The sequence below is a fragment of the Sinocyclocheilus rhinocerous genome, unplaced genomic scaffold (genome assembly GCF_001515625.1).
Source record: "Sinocyclocheilus rhinocerous isolate Xijiao unplaced genomic scaffold, SAMN03320098_v1.1 scaffold2773, whole genome shotgun sequence".
NCBI classification, from domain to species: Eukaryota; Metazoa; Chordata; class Actinopteri; order Cypriniformes; family Cyprinidae; genus Sinocyclocheilus; species Sinocyclocheilus rhinocerous.
The window spans coordinates 234,640-260,389 of NW_015663019.1; the positions used below are offsets into that span (position 1 = coordinate 234,640).

Genomic DNA, 25,750 nt, shown 5'->3' on the forward strand with positions numbered 1-25,750 from the left:
TCCCTTAAAGGAATCTATTCCTGATTCCAAGCCTTGAGCTCTACCTCGGGCCCAGGAGTTCTGGCCCTAATAGGTAAGTTTGTTTGGGTATGTAGCCTAGGCCTTTGGCCGTAGGGGATAAAGTCACGGACAGCCGTCTGACGTCCCAGGGGCAACTCACCATGAAAATGGTAAAGTTGGTACTTAGTGCTCGCCATGGTTCTGGCCCACATTCCCCACAGCATGGCGGCGTGGGTATACCGTTCCACATAGCGCCCCCTAGAGGACGCAGTTCGAAGTTCCCTTGAAAGGGGCTACATTATGCTATCTGAAGCTGGTTTTTTTTTTTGTATGTTATTAATCACCACATTTATCAAGAGGCCACTTTTGAAGGCATCATGCATATTAAATGAGAATTTAACTTGAAAATAATCTTATTTAATGTAATATATTTAACTGATGTAAAATTAAAGTGGTGTCTACGTTGAACCAGACTGAAAAATAATATTGTAAAAGCAATTTCCACTCAGAGATCGCTCAATCTTGCGAACGATTAAAATTAAATGGCATTGAATTAACACGTTAAATTAAACATGAACTTTTGATGTAGAAAAATTTAAATAGTATTTTCTTGTAAAAAAAAAATAAATAATAATAATAATAATTTTACAGTGCAGTGATACTGTAAGTCCATTTCACTTGAATTACTAAAGAAAATTGTAATGCCATAAAATGCTCAAAATAAAGTCCTGTGCAAAGGAAAATTGGTGGATACAAAGATCTAATGACATGATGAAAGTACATTTTTTTCTTGTACTTCTAGGTGAAATATTCATATGCCGCATTCTCAGCTCATTTTGCATCAATAAACAGGTATTAATAGCTGCAGTTGGTTGGTTTGGTATCAGTGACATATGAGCTGTAACGCATACAGTCGCGTCGAAATGCTTGAAACACCATGATTATATTTACGGCAAAGTTCTGGCAACCAGAGCAGGCGCGCGCGATGATGATGAGGATGATGAGGATGATCTAAACAAAAGCAGCGGTCGCTCGTGCAGATTATAGCGCTGAATGCGAGAGGCGACTTTCACACGGCAGCATCTCATTCATGAAGAACGAGCACTCACATGCTTACATTCAGGTCCGGTGCGGAGCAGTGCTGAGGAGTCTCTCCGCGCTCTGATCAGCTGAAGCCGGTCCGGATCGCGTCAGATCAGCGCTTCCGCTCTCATTTCCGGGCGACGCCACAGCAGATGATGAAGGTGATGAAGATGATGTGTCTGCCTCTATCTTGAGCGCATTTGGAGGAAACAGATGGCGATTCCGCTCTTCCATCCAGGATTATATGGCAAACCATAAATCCATACAGCCTCTCTCTCTCTCTCTCTCTCTCTCTCTCTCTCTCTCTCTCTCTCTCTCTCTCTCTTCTTCAGTTCAATTCAATATGTGCTTTATTGGCATGACAATTGTTACAATGTATTGCCAAAGCATAGTGTTTACATTGAGTCTAAAACAGATATATATATATATATATATATATATAAAATCTAAATAGCCTACTCCTAGCCTTTTTATTTTATTTTTTATGATGCAACCCAAATATAAATGTATCAAAAGCATATGAATTACACAGCGGTTGATTCCGCTCCTCAGATGTGGTTCAGTGAGTGCTGATAACGGGACAGCGGACCACGCGCTCCTGAATGCTCTCGCTCCGGGACTCTGTGGAAGCAGGTTTTTATTCTTGATTCTGAGTTTATATCTCGCACTTCTGACTTTTTTTCTCAGAATTCTGAGTTTATATCTCGCACTTCTGTTTTTATGGAAGCCCATTTCCACCACGGAATTAAAAAAAATAAAAAATAAAAAATAAAAAGGTAATTGCGACTTTTTGTCTAACAATTCTAATTTATCCTGCAATTCTGAGAAGGAAAAAAGAAAAGAAAAAGAGAATTGTAAGATATAAACTCAGAATTGTGAGGGTTTAAATAAAAATATAGTTTTTTATATATATAAAATATATTCATACATTTCTCATATCATGTACATCCAGATGGGTAACTGCTCTTGATCTTGTTTTCCAGTCTTTCTTTAATGATCAGGATATTAAAAAGGCAGAAGGGTCACAGAGGGGAAAAACATGGAGTTGCACATTATCATAACTGGCTTTTGGAGACATAATACATTCTCTTTAATTCAACGCACTTTGTGAAGAAGCAAGTATAATTACATTTATTAAACTGGGGCTTTCAGAGATTCTGTAAACAATGCCCAACCATAACATCTTCCAAAATACAGCTGATTATGAGTCCAAACATATCATGTACACATTAGAGACCATCGTTCACGGAGTCAGTCTGTGTGAAGGAGAAAATCACCCGTTTACCACTTTACATTCAAAGCAGTGGAAACATCAGTGTGTTCACAAAGAAATCATGGCTTCAGAAGACTTGAACACAGCACACAAGTCATATGGACTCTATGATACTTCAATGAATTTTATTATCTTCATGCAGCTTGACAGTCCCTAGCCTCCATCTTTCACTGGAAAAGAGCAGCATGAACATTCTGCAAAACATCACCTTTTGTGTTCCACGGAAGAGAGAAAGTCAAAGTCATACTGGTTTGGAACAACATTTTTGCATGAATATATAATAATCAGTATGAGGCTACAGATGACTCTCAGCCTTTATTGACTGCTTGAAAGGCCGAGTGCTAAATCTGCATGCTTATATAATCCATAATCAGAGCGGCAAAGGTCATAGCCATCACTTATATAAACAATTAAGTCAAGAACTTTATCAGTCATACATAACACGTCTTCAAGAATTGAAAAAGATGCAGGTAATTGCTTTCTAAATTCATTTGCAATATCTATTACACTATTTTTGTTGAGAAGTGGCTTTTCCAACATCCAGTTATTGGCTTCTGCAGATCTGCTTCTGATCTCTGAACAATCTCCATCAACAGCCTCGAGGCGTAGGAACCACTGCTTTCAGAGACGCAATGCAAATTTAAATGGAAAATGTAAGGTGTAAATCAAGTCAAATTGCAAGATATAAAGTCTTAAATATTGTAAAATAAAAGTTGCAATTATGAGAAAAGGTCACATTGTAAGATTTAAAGTTGCAATTACGAAACCAAAAAAAGTGACATTGTGAGATATAAGGTTGCAATTATGAAAAAATAAAGTCTCATAAGATATAAAGTTGCAGTTACAAAAATAGTGACATAATAAGATATAAAGTTGCAATTATGAAAATAGTGACATAATAAGATATAAAGTTGCAATTATGAAAAATAGTGACATAAGATATAAAGTTGCAATTATGAAAAATAGTGACATAATAAGATATAAAGTTGCAATTATGAAAAAATAAAGTCTCATAACATATAAAGTTGCAATTACAAAAATAGTGACATAATAAGATATAAAGTTGCAATTATGAAAAATAATGACATAATAACATATAAAGTTGCAATTACAAAAATAGTGACATAATTAGATATAAAGTTGCAATTATGAAAAAATAGTGAGATAATAAGATATAAAGTTGCAATTATGAAAAATAGTGAGATATTAAGATATAAAGTTGCAATTATGAAAAATAGTGACATAATAACATATAAAGTTGCAATTACAAAAATAGTGACATAATAAGATATAAAGTTGCAATTATGAAAAATAGTGACATAATAACATATAAAGTTGCAATTATCAAAAATAGTGACATAATAAGATATAAAGTTGCAATTATCAAAAATAGTGACATAATAAGATATAAAGTTGCAATTATCAAAAATAGTGACATAATAAGAAAGTTGCAATTACAAAAATAGTGACATAATAAGATATAAAGTTGCAATTATGAAAAATAGTGACATAATAAGATATAAAGATGCAATTATGAAAAAATAAAGTGTCCAGGAAGGCTGGACTCAGAAAGCCTGTATTTTCAGTGTGCTCTCAGACTGCATATATGATAGGATGCTGCAGTGAGTCTGCTCACGAAACCCATCCATCATCTTAAAAATTAATGCGAAATGCATTAAATATGAAGCGTCTGAGTCTCAAAGCAGAGTGCAGGGAGATTTGAAAGCCAACAGTGTCCCCTTCTGGAGGAAGATCTAGATCTAGACTTCAGCTCACACACACACATTCTCCAGCCTCTTACAGAAAAACAGAAACCAGAGAAAGCTCGGCGACTGACCTTCAAATCACAAAACACCCCAAATCAATCAGTGCATGTTCTCCTGGTCAGAGAAACTCCTGCGTCTGCCAGAGAGATGCATCTGTGTCACGAGCAGCTGGGTGCCGCTTGCAGCTATGTTTGGCTTCTGCCTGACAGGTAACATGGCAAATCAAGTAGAAATAGAGAAAGCGTCGATCACATCCACTCACCGCAGGCACTCTGACATTTATAGTGCTTTTATTGTCATAGCTTCCTTCCTTTGAACAGCTCGTCTGCTTTCATTTCCAGAGTCTCGCATTAAAGGGGTCATATGATGTGATTTCAAGTTTTCCTTTCTCTTTGGAGTGTTACAAGCTGATTGTGAATAGATAAGATCCCTGAAGTTGCAAAGACTAAAGTCTCAAAACCAAAGAGATATTCTTTATCAAAGTTAAGACTCTGCCACGCCCCCTAAAACGGCTCGTTCTAACACGCCCCCCCATATCTACCTCACTATGTGGAAATATTTGCATAATGTGGCCCAAATGTGCACGCAAAGAAAGAAGGCGTGGTTTCAGTAACCGCAGTTAGTGTTGAAGCAGCATGTCAGGGAGACGCTGTGTGTTTCTAGGCGAAAGCAAAAGCACTTTATTTGGCCTTCCGAAAGTAGATGCATTTAGGAATCTTTAAGATTCTGACTTTGCTATGACAATCTGGCGCTTCTGAATCAGCTACTGTTTTGTTATTAGTTTTAGTATTTGCTATTGACTGTTCAAATGCAGAGTTTTGCGCATCGTGTGTGTGTGTGTGTGTGTGTGTGTGTGTGTGTGAGAGAGAGAGAGAGGGACACATCACAGAGTCAGCTTTCATAACCGTAGCTTGTGTACTGCAAACACATACCAGCTTCATCACTGTGTCTGTCACGCGACTCTGTTCCCCTTTCGGGCTTGAACTGATGGTGAAACTAATGACATTATTTACTGTCTTTACATTTATTTTGAAAGATGAAGCTGGTGATTATGGTAAGGGGCGTTACATTTCCGACGAGTGCTTGCGGTGTTCGGCCAATCACAATGCACTGGGTCAGCTGGCCAATCAGAGCAGACTGCGCTTGTCGGAAGGAGGGACTTTGTAGAAAACGAAGCGTTTGAGAGAGGCGGGGCATAGAGGACCTACAATAATGTACAGTATTTGAAAAATAATGTGTTTTTTTTTAACATTAAAGCATGTCAACATATTCTGTTACACCAAATACACAAAATAATGATCTTTAAAAAAGCATCATATGACTCCTTTAAATTCATGCAATGCAGCACAACAGACGCTCCAGATCTGACTCAACATGTGAATAAATGAAACAGTCTATACCCTGATAGTGTTGAGAATATAATAAAGCAGACTTGTGCTCGTGACATGTTTAAAGTCTCAGTCTCAGCCCCTTCACTGATGAAAATCATCCCTTCTGAGTTCAGTGAGTCTGTGAAACAGAAATGATTTGTAGCTGGTATTTCTTCACACAGAAGAACTGCACGGGGTACAAGGCTAAAACGACTTTTAAATATCCGAAAAGATGGAGAAAAAGAAACAAAGAAAACAGAGAAAGGAGATATAATGAGGTGTAGCATATGATTCAGACTCTGATCACAACAGAAAAAGTTACATTGCAAGATATAAAGCTGCTATAAAGTCACTTTGTGAGATATAAGGTTGAAAGGACTAAACAATACAGTTATATTGTAAGATACAGTTGCAATTACAAGAAACAAATTCACATAGTGAGATGTGAAGTCTCAAATATGAGAAAATGTGATTTTGTTGCGTCGCAGTTATGAGAAGTCACATTGCAAGATGTAAAGTTGCAATTATGAGAAATATAGTCACAATTATAAAAAAAAAAATGAAATCACATTGTGAGATATAAAGTCTCAAATATGAGAAATAGTTACATTGTGAGAAAGTTGCAATTACAACGTTCTCACAATGTAACTGTTTCTCAAAAAACAAGGTGAGATATATTGTGACTGTAGTCGTAATGTGAGATATAAAGACACGATTAAGAGAAATATGATGACAACAAAAATGTTGCAATTACAATTCACATTGTGATATATAAAAGACACAATCAAGAGAAATAAGGTAGAAATGATGAGAAATAAAGTCACATTATGAGATGTAAAGTTGCGATTATGATACATTGTGAGAATCTGAAAAAAGTCACATTGTAAGATATAAAGTCACATTGTGAGATATAGTTTCAATAAATAAGGTTGCAGTTATATATAAAAAAAAAAGAAAAACACATTGTGAGATATGAAGTTGGAATTTATGAGAAATAAAGTCAGAATCATGAAATATAAAGTCACAAATGTAAGATATAAAGTTTCATACCTTTGTTGTTGTGCTCTGATGAGGAATCGTATGGATTTGAGTTGTGTCTGAGATGCTGTCTAACATCAGTGGAAGGTGTTTCTGTGAGCTGAAGCGGTTTGGCATGATCTCATTACACACTGATTTGAGAAACTGAGCAACTCAAGAACATTTCATGTGAAGAGAGCAGAGCTGCTCATTTCTGATGCCATCAAAGCCTGGTCTGAGAGACTGAAGTGACTGTGGAGTAAGTGAAGGAAACTCTCCCCGAGCTGAGAGTCTGTCTGATGCGGCAGGTGCTTTCTGAAACACTTCACCATCAGCTGGAGGAAGGACTAGACGAGCTTTCTAATCAGGGACCAATTATAAAACACATGAATATTTTATTTCTGAAACAGAATGAATCGCCGAGGTCCTCACTCGACTGCATCTTCTCATTTATTGAGTCTAGCAATATTAAACATGTGAAAGGTGAAAATGTTTAAAAGCACAACACAACTGTAGGCTACTGACTGACTCTGTTCTGCTTGCAACGAAGCACACGGTCTAGACTCTCACTTCATCCATGAGCGAGACATGACCTCTGAACTCACAACTAAACTCACAATTCTGACTTTTTTTCTCTGAATTCTGAGTTTACATCATTTTTCTGCAATAGAATAAAAAGTAAAAAATAGTGTATTTTTTTTCCCCTCACAATTGCGAGTTTATAGTGTTAAAAAAACAAGTCAGAATTGTGAGATAAAAAGTCGCAATTGCTTTTAATTTTTTTATTGCATGGCAGAAATGGGCTTCTGTAACATGGTGATGTAAAAAAAAATAAATAGATGGAGAATTTTTTCCCCTCCACTCTCTTTTTTTCCCATCATATCCCTGTAAAGGTCTTTGTATTTTTAATAATTTAAAATACTTCTCATAAAATAAAGGAGTGGTAAAACAGTTATAAAAATGATCACTATTAATAATAATGTCTTAAAACGTTTTTTAAAATAAAAATATTTTTTAAATATCAGTTATATTGTAATTAATATTATTATGATCTTTCTTAATTTACTGAATACTGATTCTGGTTTGGAGAAAACCAGCTACAAGACTGTAAAAATGCTTGTGTACAAATGATATATTTTGGATAATTTTTCAGTTATTCACCTACATTTTTATTAAATGTGTTAACAGGACAATTTCTTAATATTTTGCGTGAACCAAGCCAGGAGAGCAATAAAACAAGAGCTGGTATGTAAAAGTTGAAAGTGTTTTTATTGACACCCATCTCTACTCCGCTATGTTAGAAAGCAACACGATCTTCACTCTGCTATGATCCTATCATCTGTACACGCTAGAAAAGAGTCGAGACATGAGGCCTTAGTGACCCACACGTCTCACTTCAGCCACCAGCTTCATTCGGCTTTTCAGTTTTTTTGTAACAAGGCATTTCTATACAGCTGAGGAGGCATTAAAGGACAGCATGACATCAGTAAAGCACTTGTAATTCATACAGAACACGAAAAGAAGAGAACGAAACCAAATAATGCTTTAAAGAAGGAATATACTGTTTGGACAATAATACAGTAACACAAGTACCAGCCACATCAAATCTCATTTCAGCATTTCAAAAGAAACAAACTCAAATATATACACTGAGGTATAAACACATTGGTCTTCAGAGGAGGTATTTTTCTCATGACATTTTGACCTTTTAAAACCTACTGACATTTTTTTTTTAATTATTATTCTTGATTTTGTTTTTTCTTAAAAAAAGCAAGTGATGCAAACATTAGAAATAAGTCCCATGCAGTGCATCATTTCTAAGTGGAATTAAAAAACAAAACAGAGTCAAACTTAGGCACCAAATAAAACACGATAAAGCTTTCCACTTCCGTCCAATCAGCAGCCAAATGCATCATGGGAAATCGTCAGCTGCCCTTAAATGACCCAGAATTCTCCTGTGTTTTGGTGCCGGCGGCCCAGCGGCCCTCAAGGGTCTTTTTCACAGTGTCCGTGTAATTAAACTCTAATAAACAGCATGACGATTGAGGTCTGTCAGACCAAATGCATTTGCATAAATGAGTGAAAGACCTGTGTGTTTTCATGCCACCGCTTTAAAAATGCAAATAGTTTGCGCTATTAACATTCACGCCTGCCACGTTCAGGTTAGACGCGTGCATCCACGGCCCATCGCGCTTTCGTTAATTAGTCCATCTGAGGCTGTGTAAGACGCACTGACATGTTTGTGCATTATAGTGTGAAACTGCATAATCTACCTTTCAAGAGTTATTAATGAAAAGCCAGCGGTGGGGAAGTCTGGGTCATGTAAGGGCGTCTGACTCCAGCTTTCTACTGGAAATATGGCCTCTGTCGATGAAGGTCGCTGCTGCAGAAGAGTCTGGAGGAGGCACGAGCTCGTCGATGGGATGCTGGACTCATCTGCAGCGTCTGGCACAGAAGACGCTGAGCTACACTACAGCTGCAACGCTGTGGCTTTTCTGTCAAGCTATAGCTGGTGTGGCCCAGAACACACCTGCACGCCACTAAAGGAAACCTGGATGCAGATCTTACCGCTAAACAAAACGCTGGTGATTGAGGATGTGAAAGCTGCCGTCCGTGATGACTGACACGGCACGAGCGGGAAAACAGCGTTCAGCCCAGAGGGAAAACCATCAGCGTTGGTCCTCGTCTCATTCCAAACCACGTCCTTGCTTGCGTTTGAACATAGAACGCAGAAAGAGATATTTTGAAGAATGCTCTGGCTGCTCTTTTCTGTGCAGTTGCAGTAAATGCTGAAAGTGGATCAGTCAGATTCTCTAGTTTTGGGAACTGGATCAAATAGGATCAGACTTCACGAAATCTTCAGAGGTTAAAACTAACGTCATACTCGATTACTCAAAACATCCAGTCGTACAGACTATGTGTATGATGCAAGTTCTTTCTGAAGCTTGAAAGATTGAAATCCTGTTATTTTAGTGTCATTGAGTATTATATTTAGTGTCTATTCTGGTTTTTGTTAATATTTTGAATGAGATTTTATTTTTACATTTTCTCATTTCACTTTAATTTTAGTGTATTTGTCATTATTTTTATTCCCGCTATTTAGCTATTTTAGTACATCAAGTTAAACTAAATGAAAAGGAGAAATGTTACTTTGGAAACTAGCTGAAATAAGTTTAAGTTTTTTATATTTTATTTCAGGTAACATTTATTTCAAGTTTTCAAAGTTTTCTTTTTTAAAGATTTTAGTTTTAGTGAACTGCAATAACCCCAAAACTCACTCCCCGAGCTCAGCGTACAGGTTTGGAGCAGCATGAGGATGAATAAGTGATCATTTTCATTTCTGGCTGAACTGTCTGTGTTTGCTGAAGAAAGCTGAACGACACTCTCATTCCCTCGAACGAGCCGGTCGATTCCCCGGATCGCTCCCTTTTCCTGAAACTGGGTTTAATTTACACTTTCTCTGTTAACAAACTGGGCACAGCCTGACAAACATTATACATATTTATATACATGTACACATTATTTATAGTCATTGCATCCTACGCACACATTAAAAAGTACTTCATTGAGGAATTGTGCATCTGAATGTGTGGCAGGAGTCATTCATCCACTCACTGTACGCATGAAACAGCATCAATAATCCATCATAACACTACTGTCCATCCGAGCGACTGGCAAACAAACTCAGACTCAGCACCACTGAGAAATACATGGCAAAATCAATCCGCTTTAAAGGAAGTGTGCTGGAAATGCCTTCCCTTGAGCAATTCCAACACATTTCAGGAGAAAACAAGAGCTGTATGAATGTAATTGCTGTAAACTGCATGAGATGCTGAGAGTCTGTGTGTGGTTTGTGCTCCAGCAGAGACTCGTGATGCATAGCAGTGAAGTTTGACCAGCAGAAGAGCAGAAAGCCTGAGCAATCAACATGCTAAAACACTGCTACTGCTCAACACGTGACATCGTTCACGCTTCTTAAAGGAATATTCCACATTCAATACACGTCGCACTAAACTGACAGCATTTGTTGGTTTTCACAAAAATGTATTTCCTTTAAAAAATCTGCGTTCCAGTGAGGTACTTACAATGGAGTTTCAAATGAGCCGCCACAAGACATAACAACATACATTCACTGTTTTTGTATTTAAAAAAAAAAAACATTTTCTGTCCAATTTTACAGCTTTGTTGTCATAATGTAACAGCTAAAACCTTAAAATGATCCTTTGCAGCTCAAATAATACCCATGTTTTAGCAGAATAATTAATAGAAGTGCTTTCACAAAATTTCCACTTTTAAATCCTGCAAAAATTGCCCCATTCATTTCCATTGTAAGTGCCTCATCGTAACCATGACGTTTGCGGTTTTCTACATTTCCTTCTACATTTTTTTAATTTTGTGCTGATCAACATTCCGACACAAATGCTGTGGACTGAGCTTGACTTGCACTGAAGATTCCTTCCACGACTGACTATAAAGATCGCTGAAAACTCAGCGGCGGGAAAGTGTCAAACGTATGGATGTAGAGAAATAAGAATCTCGAGTTGCACGCTTAAATAAGCACCAGAAACTGATACCTTGAGAAAGCAGTTGAGCTTCGCTCTTCCTTCACGATCTCACCAGCTCTGATCCACACACGACTGCTGCTACATTTCTGAACCGGCTTACACACAGTCCTGAAGCCAGCGTGTCATTACACTCAGCTCCACGTTGGTCCCTTAAGGCTCGCTCCAAAGAGTTTCAAAGCAGTCCTTGACATTTCTTCTCATTTACATTCTATTAGAAAAAGTTGCCACAAAATGTTGGAAAACCAATGGCTTAGTAAATATCCATTCTATATCAACCACACCTGGTCTTTGCACGCCGAGAGCGCTCTAATCATACTGTATGCCTGGGCAGCTTTCAGTAATGCTATTTCGTTCTTGTTCAGTCGCCGGCTTGCGTCGAGCGTCAGTGGTGTGCACCTCGCTGTAACCGGCCGTCCGATCGCAGCCCGTTCCCGTGAATCCAGCTGTAAATGAAGAGGTCTGATAGTTATTACATCCCTCAGTGAAGAGAATGAGAGGCAGAGAGAATGAAGAACGGCACCAGCGGCCCGCTCTCGCTCCGTGTGCATAAGAGAATCCCAGCGCACCGTGAGGGTGGGTTGGTTAGTTGGTTGGTTCAAAGCAGTGGCACTTGCTGGTAACACCTGGCTTGGAAGGCATGGTTGTCATCGTAGTTGTTGTAGCAGAGCAGTAAAAATATAAAGTCGATAGGTTTCATCTGTATTGCATATGTCACGCATGTTCGCCAGGACTGAATGAGGTCATGTCCAGTTTTGTTTTTGCAAAAACAGAACACGTGTATTAAAAGTCCCACCGACCTGAAGAACTGCAGTGATAAGCGGAAATTAAACACCAGGTGCAAATCAATCAAACCTCCATGGGAGAAAAACCAAACTCAAATCCACCGGCCGCTTATAAATAATAAAAGAACCCTTCTTGTGTTTGACGCGGTCTGGTGCTCCGAGTGAGAGTGACGGCCCATCATCCTCAGGAGTCCGTGTTTAAGACCGAGACGCAGAAACGAGCGGCAGGCGTCAGTGAAAGTGCTGCGTGTGATGCGGTTCTGAAGGATGATGGGAAAGGAATGCTCTACATCTTGATGCCCTCCTGCTGGCTGAGCTGGGACAGCGTCTTCTTGATGCGCAGGGCTGTGAGACGGGCCGCTCCGTTGGCGTACCAGCACTCCCTCATGATCTTCGCCATCACACGCAGAGCCTGAACACACGAAACAGCACATAAATGCACACGCACACACAACTCATACTGCTCACATTAAAACTCGAACTTCTTTCTATCAGGCATTCTTCATTCAGATCTGATTGTTTTACCCTCATCCCAAAACCATCACACTTTTAATCTTCAAAAATGAAAATCCCGAGATTGCATGTGTATTTATCGTGGTTATTATAGTTAACCAAAACTAAGAGCATTAAAATAAATACATTCATATTGTGAGATACAAGGTCACAATTACAAAAGAAAGTCACATTGTGAGATATAAAAATTCACAATTACATGAAAAAAGGTTACAAGTATGAAAAATAAAGTCACAGTATAATATATGTGACCCTGCAGCACAAAAGCAGTGTTAAGTCGCTGGGGTATATTTGTAGCAATAGCCAACAATACAAAATTATTTTTCTTTTATGCCAAAAATCATTAGGATATTAAGTAAAGATCATGTTCCATCAAGACACAATTATGAGAAATAGTCCAATTGTGATATAATCATGAAAAATAGTAATTATAAAATTATATACTATATATGTAATTTTATTTATTTGTCTATATTTTATATTTTAATTAATTTACTTTTTCAGTTTTACAGACATTAAAAAACAGCAACTAATGAACAAAACAAACTAAATTAATAAAACAAACAAAATTACTAAAACTTTAACTGATTTTAGTACTTTAACTTTAAATGAAAATGGAAAACGTGTAAAAAAAAAAAAAAAAAAAAAAAAACAAAAAAAAAAAAAAAAAAAAAAAAAATCTAAATATTTTAAAATAAACTATAATAGTATCTACATATGATATCATTTTTTTTTTAGTTAGTATACTGGAGACAACAGTGTCAGCGAAGAACTTAAAAAAATAAAAATAAAAATAAAAGATAAAAAGCCAAAAAAATCCAATCAAGCTGTAATTTTGGAAAATTATGCAAAAACTTTGAAAACGTCATTTAACTTTGTGTATTTTATTCCAAAAATATTAAAAATGCCATTTCCATCACTGTCATTCCCACTACAGCATGCTCTTAAACACAATACTGTACGATGCGGTGAAAATTACACATTTCCATTCCCAATGTCTGATGATAACAAATAAAATAAAAACTAGTCAAGAGTCTTTAAGAGACTTTACTTTCTTAAAACACACACAAGGTCCAAAAGTGGCTCTAGCTATTAGCTAAAGGAACACTGATTTGCCCGTTTTTAACCTAATGAGAAACTAATTCACTGAAGTGTGTCCAGACAAAACTCAAGCAGCTCAATTTGTATTTTGTACTCTGATGTTTAAATCACTACAGCTCCTGAAAGTCTTTTTTTCAAGCAGTTTCTTGTCAAATCAGTGTTTCGGTTCATGCCCTCTAAGAAACGCTGGAATAGATACAAACGCGCTTCTTCAGACATTTATTATTTGCACATCATCTCCTGATGACTCCTGCAGAAACACTCGTCTGCGTCTTTACTCAGCGCTGGGATTCTTATTAGATCCATTAGATCAGACAAAGCAAGTAAAAGAGCTGCAGCGCTTCATACTGGCCACACTGTTAGCTGTGTATAAATGCACAACAACGTCTGCAGAGATTTGAGCTCTCTTTGGGTCATTACTGACACCCGCTTTTGGCTCTCAGGGTGAAAGATTTCCACCGAATGCAAATCAAATCACTTCTGTTTGTGCCGCAGACACACAAGCACAGTTTAGTTCATTTAGCTGCTCGCCAAACACAGAAGGTCATCCGCCGCGAGGAAGACAATCCAGCCTTACGAAAGCACTACTGAGTTTGCTAACATCCAGAAAGCATAGAGTTAGCTTCCTAACGAGGTTATGTACAACAGTGCAGCAATGCAACCCGAATAGTCTTCCTCAGTTCGCTCAACGTCAGCTGACCGCTTTAAAGAGTTTTCAGACAAACGCGACTCTTGTGAGCAACTATTTGTGGCAGATGAAAATATATGTCTGAATGCCTTTTAAACTTTGAGAGAAGTAGAATTTAAACTTGCTTTATGTACTTTATAACACAGTTTTTGAAAAATGTGATTTGTTTGCATCAGTTTGGTCAGTGCTGAACGTTGCAGAAACGTTGTTTGAATGTCATTTAAACGTTAATAAGTAGAATTAAACCTTTGCTTTTTGTCCTTTACTGCAACTGACTATTTTGGACAAATGCATCTTGTTTGTATCTATTTGTTCAGAGGTGAAAATATGTGGTGCGGGACATTGCAGAAACGTTGCTTTAATGTTGTATAAAGATTAAGTTGAATTAAAACGTTTTGAAAATAGGTGACAATATACATCCTAAACATTATTTAAATGCTGTTTGAATGGTGCTTAAAATTGTATTATATGTATAATTAAAACTGCTTGCTTTATGTAGTTTATGACACCAGCAGCAGTTGATTTCCACTTCCTTTGAGGCCATTAAAGCCTGTCTCTGCGGATACAACCTCAGGTTTTACACTGCCCTGGGGAACAAGACACTTCTAAAGACCCTGATCTCCTCCGAGGAGTCTGCGTGTTCAGGCTCACCTGTGAACGAGAGCCGAATGCAGAAACACCACGGTGCCACGGCAGACAGTAAATGTCACTGGTGCTGCGGCTGAATCACGCGCTACAGACGCAGAAACAAAGACAGCGTATCCGTTATGAGAGCACTAGAGGCACACCTCTGTTTCACAGAGCGTTTGGCAGCTTTCATATGCTGGAGACGGATTCGATTTCACAGCAGTGTTATCTTGGATCAAATCGAATCAAGTCATGTCACTTCCCCAGTAATAAAAGAGGCCAGCGCTGTTTTGATGAACGATTACCGGTGCGATTACCCGGGTCGAGAGGGCAGATCTGTGCACGCCGTAATGAAATGCTGCGAGAATTAACTTTATTGATCTACATGGGAAAATTAAACGTGCTCTTTCAAGAACAAGACGATATATCTGAGCACAAGAAAGCAAAGTGCATAAGTACACACACATTGCCCGCTGTTATATAGAGAAATGTCTATTTGGCTTTGTCTATTTTCAAAAATGACACTGGTCTCACTCTTCTTGCCTCTGCGTGTTCTGGACGGGCAACATTTCTCCCAGTCAGCGGAAATGGTGAAGGAGAAAACCCAGCTAACGCATGATGTAACGGTTACATCATTTATTGCCACTTTTGGTCATTCCATGACTTACTAATTGACAACGCAACTAGGACACTGCATGCTCGTAACTTCCTTACCATCCAATTACCAACTCTCGACGTACTTTGGTAATTTCATGACTTATTTGCAAAGTAACTGCAGTGTCATAGGTCCGTAATTTCATTACCATCCAATTAAAAGTTCTTTACATTGGTTCTGATTACCAGAATTTGCTATTTAATATGTGTAATTAAACATCAGCCACTAAATGAAACATTTCCTTCTGAAGTGATATAAAGCACACGCATCCACATTAACTAGTGACTAGACACTGTAACTAGTGACTAGTACTATAACACTATATCTAGTCACTAGATGTGTAACACTGTAATTAGTGACTAATACTGTAACACTGTAACTAATGACTAGAACTGTAACACTATAACTAGTGACTAGAACCAAAAGGCTGTAACTAGTGACTAGAACTGTAAGCCTGAATTAACTTTATTGATCTACATGGGAAAATTAAACGTGCTCTTTCAAGAACAAGACGATATATCTGAGCACAAGAAACCAAAGTGCATAAGTACACACACATTGCCCGCTGTTATATAGAGAAATGTCTATTTGGCTTTGTCTATTTTCAAAAATGACACTGGTCTCACTCTTCTTGCCTCTGCGTGTTCTGGACGGGCAACATTTCTCCCAGTCAGCGGAAATGGTGAAGGAGAAAACCCAGCTAACGCATGATGTAACGGTTACATCATTTATTGCCACTTTTGGTCATTCCATGACTTACTAATTGACAACGCAACTAGGACACTGCATGCTCGTAACTTCCTTACCATCCAATTACCAACTCTCGACGTACTTTGGTAATTTCATGACTTATTTGCAAAGTAACTGCAGTGTCATAGGTCCGTAATTTCATTACCATCCAATTAAAAGTTCTTTACATTGGTTCTGATTACCAGAATTTGCTATTTAATATGTGTAATTAAACATCAGCCACTAAATGAAACATTTCCTTCTGAAGTGATATACAGCACACGCATCCACATTAACTAGTGACTAGACACTGTAACTAGTGACTAGTACTATAACACTATATCTAGTAACTAGATGTGTAACACTGTAATTAGTGACTAATACTGTAACACTATAACTAGTGACTAGAACTGTAACACTATAACTAGTGACTAGAACCAAAAGGCTGTAACTAGTGACTAGAACTGTAACGCTGTAACTAGTGACTAGTACTGTAGCACTATAACTAGTGACTAGAACCAAAAGGCTGTAACTAGTGACTAGACACTGTAACTAGTGACAAGTACTGTAACACTGTAACTAGTGTCTAGAACTGTAACACTATAACTAGTGACTAGAACCAAAAGACTGTAACTAGTGACTAGACACTGCGACTAGATGTGTAACACTGTAATTAGTGACTAATACTCTAACTTAGTGACTAATACTCTAACACTGTAACTAGTGGCAAGTACTGTAACACTGTAACTAGTGGCAAGTACTGTAACACTGTAACTAGTGGCAAGTACTGTAACACTGTAACTAGTGGCAAGTACTGTAACACTGTAACTAGTGGCAAGTACTGTAACACTGTAACTAGTGGCAAGTACTGTAACACTGTAACTAGTGGCAAGTACTGTAACACTGTAACTAGTGGCAAGTACTGTAACACTGTAACTAGTGGCAAGTACTGTAACACTGTAACTAGTGACTAGAACTAGAAGAGTTAATCACGAATAAATATTTTAATCAATTGACAGTCCTAATATATATATATATATATATATATATATATATTCATTGTCCATTCGTCAACTCACAGACGGATATATTTACAGACTGGGTTATCATTCCTCTGTTTTAAGTTGAGTGTTCTCACCTCACAGCTCTGCCATCTGTTTGGGATGTTGGGCCGTAGTTTCTGTTCGCACACGACTCTCCTCATCTCCTCCACCGACGGGTCGGACTGCACCAGGTCATAGTACGGCAGCTGGTAGTCCTCATGAATGCCTGCGCAAAAACATGCTTCAGTTAAGGTACGATGAGTCTAAATACTCAAAACAACAGATGATGCTGCTGATCAAAAGATTAGACAAACTTCAAAATGCAAACTTGTCTGGTGAACTAAACCAGTTATTAAAGTAGAGCTAGTTTCATATGAATAATACCTCCAATAGAACATCTGCTGGCAATTTCCCAGAAGACCAGCCCCATGGCATAGATGTCTGCCCTCTTGAAAGACTCAAAGTGCTTCATGTTTATTGAATCGTCAAGCACTTCTGGAGCCATATACCTGTTGAAGGATACAAGTGAATAGAGCGTTATTATTTTTGATGAAGCAAAGCAAAATCCTAATCCAGAGATTTATGCCCACATGATCCAAGAACAAGGTCCTTCTGAAGGTTGACTTTATTGTCATTCAGCACTAACAAATCTAAATGCAGTTTCACCAAGGGATGAAAAAACGCCCCTGAAGAACGAGGGAAATCAGCCGGTTTACAGGCACGGAAATAAATCAATATGTAATTAAAAAAGCACAGAGGCCTGAACTTCACAAGCACAGCGAGCACAAAAGATTTCAGTGTTTTGTATTTTGGTTATATTTAAGGTATGTTGCAGAAAATGTTTTAAAAATGTAAATGATTTTAAAAAAAGCATCAAATCATAATTATATTGTATTTTTACTACAAAAACAAGTGCATGCCAGTGGTATTTTAGTATCATTAAGAATGTTTTTGTTAATACATTTTAAAAAATATATATTTTCGGTTTTCATTTTAATTTTAGTAAAAATTTTAACCATATTGTTTTAATATGTCTATATAGTTTTTATACATTTTTAAATAATTTTCTTTAAATTCTGTTTTAGTTATTTTAGTACATTAAGTTAAAATAAATGAAAATGATAAATGCTGCCTTTGCAACTAGCTGAAATAAAATATGTTAAATGTTTTTTTAAAAATATATTTTATTTTACTTCACTTTATGTTAATTTTATTTCAAGTAAAAAATATATGATTTTAGTTTTAGTTTAATATAATATAATAACCCTGTGCATACCAAAGTACACAAATAAAAACAAAAAATCCATGAAATAAAAACACAATACTTTAATCGATTGAAATAAATGTTTCAAAAATGCTTTTCCATTTATTTGTGGAATATCTTGCGTGTTTTTCGGATCACAAGCTTCCACACGATCACCGTCACAGATGTATAAGCAGCTCTCAGCAGCCGTCTCTGAGCTGAAGTGTTTGAACAGATGCTGCGCTGCATATCAGGATGATGGGAATCTCAGGAACGAGAGCATGATTAGACTCATCTGCACACCATATTTCAGCAGGTTAATCTGGATACGTTCAGCAGTTCGCCTCTGAGAATCGAGATTCGAGCTATGCATCAGTGAAATGATTTCATGTTTTCAAGTAATTCATTTTTTTGGAATTTATTTGGCCTGCTGTTTTAGGAATGCTGCTAATGATGCTTTCAGTAATGAAGACTTCAGCAGCTCTATATTTAAACCAGGCTTTCTGTAGGTTTTAAAAAGGTAAATTTAATACTTGTTAAAGACAAATTAAGGAATTAATGTTCTCTAAATGTTTAAAAAATGAGTTGTGCAGTATTAGCAACACTTCAAAGTTTGAAAATACACAACATTCACCCAGTGTTAGGTAATATTATAGTTTTTTATTAATATTTTGAATTAGTTTTTACTTTTATATATTCTTTTGTTTAAATTGAGTTAACGTTTTAGTAATTGTGTTGTTTTTGTCAGTTTTATTAGTTTCGTTTTTTGTTTTTTTTATGTCTATATAGTTATTTATTTTTATTTAAGTTCAAGTTTTAGTTATTTCAGTACATCGATTTTTTTTTTTTTCATTTTATTGTAAATCAAGTAATTTTTTTCAGTTTAAGTTTCTCAGAAAACGAGACTTCGTATCTTTATTTTGCATCTCCAGTAAATGTATCTTGATTTAAGGATGTCTAGATATTTGTATTAGACAAAAAAAAAAACCTTTGTTCATCTTCAGAACACAAATTAAGATGTTTTTTATGAAATCCCAGAGATTGCTGACCCTGCATTTGTTTTCTTAGCGCACAAAAAGTATTCTTGAATGCCTTGAATGTTTCAGTTCCCTTGCTGTCTCTGCAGGGTCAGAAATCTCTGGGATTTCATCAAAAACATCTTAACTTGTGTTCTGAAGATGAACGAAGGTCTTACGGGTTTGGAACGACATGAGGGTGAGTAATTAATGACAGAATTTTCATTTTTGGGTGAACTATCCCTTTAATGTCATAATTCTATGAATTTAAGACTTTATGGTCTGCATTAAGACTTTTTTAAAGCCTTAATTTGTGGAAGGCCAAATTAAGACTTTCTAAAATCCAAAGAAACCCTGTAAATTCATCTTTTGCAGATCTGCAAAAAATATCTACATTACAAAAATTAAATTAAAAATTAAAAATATAAAAAATTAAATTAAATAAAATAGAAATGTATGGGCCAACAAGACACACGTTACATGTTGTCTTTTAAAAAAACACTTCCCATCAGTAGGAGAGAAAACTAAATAAAAAGCCAAACGAATGAAAACCCCAAAACCCAGCTAAACTCCCAGCAGGACTAACAAGCTAGCAGCAGTAGCTCTGGACCAGTGATCGAGGACTTTGAGATGAACCTTCACTAACCCATCTCAAACGCCTTCCCAGAGTTATATACGGCTAAACCAGTCCCCTCAACCATAACGACGGCTGAAATCCGTCTGAAGAACAGGAGGGCGTACCGTTTGGTGCCCACTCTGTGGTTGGGTGCGATGTCGATGGTGTCGGTGGCGGAGTCGTGCCGCACAGCTAAACCCAGGTCTGCGATGCAGCACGTGCCGTTCTTCTTCACCAGGATGTTCTTGGACTTCAGATCCCTGTGAGCGATAGCAGGCTTGCCTGGAGGAACACACGATTAGAGAAAGAGCTGACGATCGGAGGAGAAGAGTGCACCTTCTCAAGAAGAGCCGAGCGGATAAAGAGATCGCTCACCCAGAAATGATCAAGTCTTCACACTCACGTCACTAAAAACCCACAAGACTTCTTCAAAACACAAACGAAGACATTTTTCATGAAAGCTGAGGGATTTCTGCTCCTCCGTTGACAGTCCTTTCCTCTAAACTCCACATAAAGGCATCATAAATGCAACTGTATTTTTAGATTTAGTTTAGGCGTTTCTTCACGTGTATATACTGCATATGGACAACAGAAGCTGAAACGTGTGTGTTTGACACATTTGAGCTTCTGTTGACCATCTTCACTCGTGTTTTGAATGACTGCGAGTCTTAAAGACTCTTATACGACATGAGAGCGAGTAGATGATGCAGGAATGGTCATGTTTGGGTGAGTTTTCCCTTGAAATGAGGCCAAAAGAAGGTCTTTTCTGGAAGAGTATTGTAAAAGTGGATGTGTAGCGTGGTAAAACATTGTTTTTGTGGACATGTTGGTTGGTGTTAGACCTTCGAGAACACAACAGATTTGAACTAGGGTTTCTCTGGACATTTTTCAAGCCATGTTTTTGTAGACATGTACCATTCTAATAATGCTATTTTGCCATGTATCACTGTAATACCATGATTTCTGACACGTACAATGGTCCCAGCATGGTTTTTTGTATATGTACACAGCCATTCAAATGTTTCTGAAAAGTCTCTTCTGCTCACCAAAGGCTGCATTTATTTGATCAAAAATGCAGTAAAAAATGTGAAATATTATTACAGTGTAAAACAGTTGTTTTCTATGTGAATATCTGTTAAACTGTAATGTATTTCTGTGATGCGCAGCTGTATTTTCAGCATCATTACTCCAGTCTTCAGTGTCTCATGATCTTCAGAAATCATTCTAATATGCTGATTTGCTGCTCAACAAACATTTCTGATTATTATCAATGTTGAACACAGTTGTGCTGCACAATATTTTTGTGGAAACCGTGATGCATTTTATTTTTCAGGATTCACAGATGAACAGAAAGTTCAGAAGAACAGCATTTATTTGAAATAGAAATCTGCTGTAACATTATAAATGTCTTTACTGTCACTTTTGATCAGTTTAATGCATCCTTGAAGAATAAAAGTATCAATTTGAATATTAAAGCAATAACATGTCAAGAAACGATGCATGGTTATGCACCATGGACCTAGGCTTTTTTTTTTTTTTGAACTCTTTGAATCTTTAGTGACATGTAAACACATAAGCAAATATTGATTCAATTGCATGGTATATACTGTGGTAAACACTAGCACAGTATGATCATCTGACACGGGTATTTCCGTACTAGCAGATGATTTTTCATAAGCAGAGAGTGCAGCTGAACTGATGTCTGACACTGAAGGCAGTGGGAAACGTCTGACGGTTACAGTGAGATGCGCTCATGTCACAGCCGCCTGCATCATAGTGCATAATGCATAATGCATGTACACCCACACACAGCAGCGGGACCGTTTCACACAAACGCTTTCATTACTCCTGCCTCAGCATGAATCTGACACAGACACGCTGCTCCGCCTGAAGCTGACAGGAGACCACAGACGCACCTCCATCAGCTGTGACACGGTTGCTAAGGGGTTCTGGGCATGTTGCTATGCGCATCCTGCTCAGGGTGGTTGCTAGGGAGGTTGCTCGGGTGTTACAGATTGTTTTTAGGTTCCCTACAATCCAAATATGTTTGATTTAATAAATAATTTTTTTAAAGAAATTAATTCTTCAAGGATGCATTACATTGATCAAGAGTGACAGTAAAGACATTTATAAAGTTACAGTAGATTTCTATTTCAAATAAATGCTGTTCTTCTGAAGTTTCTGTTCATCTGTGAATCCTGAAAAATAAAATGTATCACAGTTTCCACAGAAATATTGTGCAGCACAACTGTGTTCAACATTGATAATAATCAGAAATGTTTGTTGAGCAGCAAATCAGCATATTAGAATGATTTCTGAAGATCATGTGACACTGAAGACTGGAGTAATGATGCTGAAAATACAGCTGCGCATCACAGAAATACATTACAGTTTAACAGAGACTCACATAGAAAACAGCTGTTTGAAATCATAATAATATTTCACAATGTTTACTGTATTTTTTATCAAATAAACACAGCTCTGGTGAGCAGAAGAGACTTCTTTCAGAAACATGAAAACATTTCATGAACCCCAAACTTGAGTGATTTTTTTCACCAGTTGAAAATAACCCAGATTGCTTAGCAAAGTAATCACACTTTATGATTTTCATATTAATAATGTCTTTAGCACAAGCTGTGACTATGCGCTGAAGTTTACTACTTATGGTCGGGGTTTAAAAATAAGCAATAGTAATCGCACACATCATTACTTTAGCAGTCAACAAATGAGTGCATTGTTATAGCTTTAATACTGCAACAGGCCGTGCTGAATTGATCTTCAGAGCTTGATCAGACTCTCTCACAGTGTAATGAGGCATTACGACTCAATTATACGAATGTAATAAAGCTGCTCCGTCGGTAAATGAAGCTCTCACAAAACCCCATCAACTTCTCTTGACTGAAGTCTAAATCAAGCAAAATGCTTCAGTTTTGGACTTCTAGAGGCAAACAGTGACTCAAAGTGCTATTTTTATACATCATTTAAATAAATAAATACTTCTAACGCTGGCTGAATGAGCAGGGCCTGTAAAGCTGAAGGCTCGATTTGGCTTCACTGGAACTAAAACAGCACAGCCTTGTGTGAAGATGAATTAACGGCTCACCATAAATGTTTCAAGGTAAAAAGCATTTTTAAATGTATATTTTTATATATTTTTAATTATGAATACCACTGAGGTTTGAACTTGCCATGTCTTAAAAGGTAAGATTATGGTTGATTTTTCAGAATTTGAATTACTTTAACACAGTCATGATGGTCAACATTGCGTCAATATTAGTTAAAAAAATTGCTTAAATGTCAAGAAACAATATATTTACATTTAGTCATTTAGCAGACGCTTTTATCCAAAGCGACTTACAAATGAGGACAATAGAAGCAATCAAAATCAACAAAAGAGCAACGATAGAAGTGCTATAACAAGTCTCAGTTAGCTTAACACAGTACACATAGCAAGGTTTTTTTTTATTTTTTATAAATAAAAAAAGAAAACAGATAGAATAGAAAAAGAATAGAGCAAGCTAGTGTTAGAGGCCTTTTTTTGCTTTGGTTAATTGTATAATAAATAAAAAGAAAACAAATAGATAGAATACAAAAAGATTAGAGAAGCAATTTTTTTAAGAAAACAAGCAGTTAGTAAATGAATAGAGTTTACGAATGTGCATAGAGCAAGTTTTTTTTTTTAAAGAATAGAATTAGAAAAGAGAGTGCTAGAGTTAGAGGGTCAAATAAAGATGGAAGAGATGTGTTTTTAGCCGATTCTTGAAGATGGTGCTGGGATTGAGTTGGGCAGCTCATTCCACCAGGAGGGAACAGTTAATGTAGAAGTCTGTGAAAGTGATTTTGTGCTTCTTTGGGATGAACAATAAAGCGACGTTCACTTGCAGAACGCAAGCTTCTAGAGGCACATATATATTATACTTAAGCTACTTAAGGCTTCCTTTTCAAGACTTTCAGCCTCTGATGAGTCACTGGTTTGCACTCTATCTGCCATGTGCCTTGTGCTGCTTTATGTATTTTTTTTACATTTTTTACATTTTACCTTATTTGTATATTTGTATAGTTGTATTTTATATTTAATCTGTATCTATCTGTATTTATGTTCTACTGTTAGTGTTATCTGTATGCACCAAGGGTCTGAGAGTAACGCAATTTCAATTCTCTGTGTGTATGTGCTGTACATGTGGAAGAATTGACAATAAAGCAGACTTGACTTGACTTGATGTTTCTTCTTGAAGTCAGGATGTAACTCTTTGACATTTACTTTAAGCAAAAAATAAATTCTAAATAATTTACATTTAGAAATATAAAATATTATAGAAGAGCCGTACTGAAGCCCTTGTCTGTATGAACTGCATTCTCTGTGTATTTTTATATAAATGAGCCGATTCAGACACCAAAAATACGAGTATTTTCTAGTAGTTTTTTAGCCGTTCATAAAAAAATACCAACATGGACTCGGCACAAACACAGTGTACCTTGCGTTCCCACGATCTCCATGTGCAGGTGCGCCAGGCCGCTGGCTGTGGACAGAGACAGCTTGATCATGCCCTCCACCGTCACTGTGTAGCGGTTCAGATAGTCGAACAGAGAGCCGTGCTCGTGATAGTCCGACACCAGCCACAGCTGCGTCCACGTGCCGTTATCTGAGACGAGAACAGAGCCGTTAGACAGACCTCCACAAACACCAAGCCTGAGACTGTTCAGCACAGGACACTCAGAGACTAAATAAACACTGTCAGGTGTCAAATGCATGCATTCGGCAGGTAAAATATCAGGCGAAAAAAACACACAAATTTACTGATTCATTTGAATCTGATTCTGATTCAATTCGTTTCTTGGTGCTTACAGGTAACCTGCAGAGTCACATGTGTAACTACTGTAAAATCAGGTGCAATCAAGCAGGGATGCACAGACACGGAAATTTTGGCCGATATTTTTTTTATATTTGAAAACCGATATATCGGCCGATAATTCTGAATCTTCCGATTTATATCTTGAAACTGATGCACTTATTGAACAGTCTTATCAATAATTAGCCTATTATTATTATGTATTGTTTGGGTGTGCACCTTACATAATCACCATATTTACAATGAAACGATCATATTCAAAATTATTATATTAATCTTATCATATGTGAGCCTGGAGCACAAAAGCAGTGTTAAGTCACTGGGGTATATTTGTAGCAATAGCCAACAATACATTGTATGGGTCAAAATTATAGATTTCTCTTTTACGCCAAAAATCATTAGGATATTAAGTAAAGATCATGTTCCATGAAGATATTTTGTAAATTTCCTACCGTAAATATATCAAAACTTAATTTTTGATTAGTAATATGCATTGCTAAGAGCTTCATTCGGACAACTTTAAAGATGATTTTCTCAATATTTAGATTGTTTTGCACCCTCAGATTCCAGATTTTCACATATAAAACCAATAAACACCGTCGCTGCATCTGCACGTCATAACACTAACTCTGTAAACTGCAGCTGCAATAAAACGGTCAAAACCAAGCGATATAAGCATAAGAAATCATCAATAACATGCACAACAAATACTAATCAGAAATAAATATATATATATCATACATATATAAATGCATTACACAAAGCATAACCAGCTGCATAGAGTTAACAGGCAGGAATGTGTAGGAAACAATG

The 25,750-nt window shown here is 36.9% G+C and overlaps 2 protein-coding genes across 2 annotated transcripts in view; both read right to left on the reverse strand.

Moving 5' to 3' along the window:
* The window catches only part of LOC107728730 (lanC-like protein 2), a 29,858-nt gene extending 28,562 nt beyond the window's left edge, over positions 1 to 1,296 (reverse strand). The window contains exon 1 of the mRNA XM_016539020.1: positions 1,118 to 1,296. The gene's annotated coding sequence lies outside the window, so the exon portion shown is untranslated. The remainder of the gene's footprint in view (positions 1 to 1,117) is intronic.
* An 8,433-nt stretch (positions 1,297 to 9,729) lies between these two features.
* LOC107728731 (TGF-beta receptor type-1-like) overlaps positions 9,730 to 25,750 on the reverse strand; it is a 44,918-nt gene continuing 28,897 nt past the window's right edge. Inside the window, exons 4-8 of the mRNA XM_016539021.1 lie at positions 24,563 to 24,730; positions 20,213 to 20,369; positions 17,597 to 17,721; positions 17,308 to 17,438; positions 9,730 to 12,268 (exon numbers count right to left, since the gene is read on the reverse strand). Of these exons, the coding sequence (XP_016394507.1) occupies positions 12,143 to 12,268; positions 17,308 to 17,438; positions 17,597 to 17,721; positions 20,213 to 20,369; positions 24,563 to 24,730 (707 nt within the window). The 3' untranslated portion in view covers positions 9,730 to 12,142. The remainder of the gene's footprint in view (positions 12,269 to 17,307; positions 17,439 to 17,596; positions 17,722 to 20,212; positions 20,370 to 24,562; positions 24,731 to 25,750) is intronic.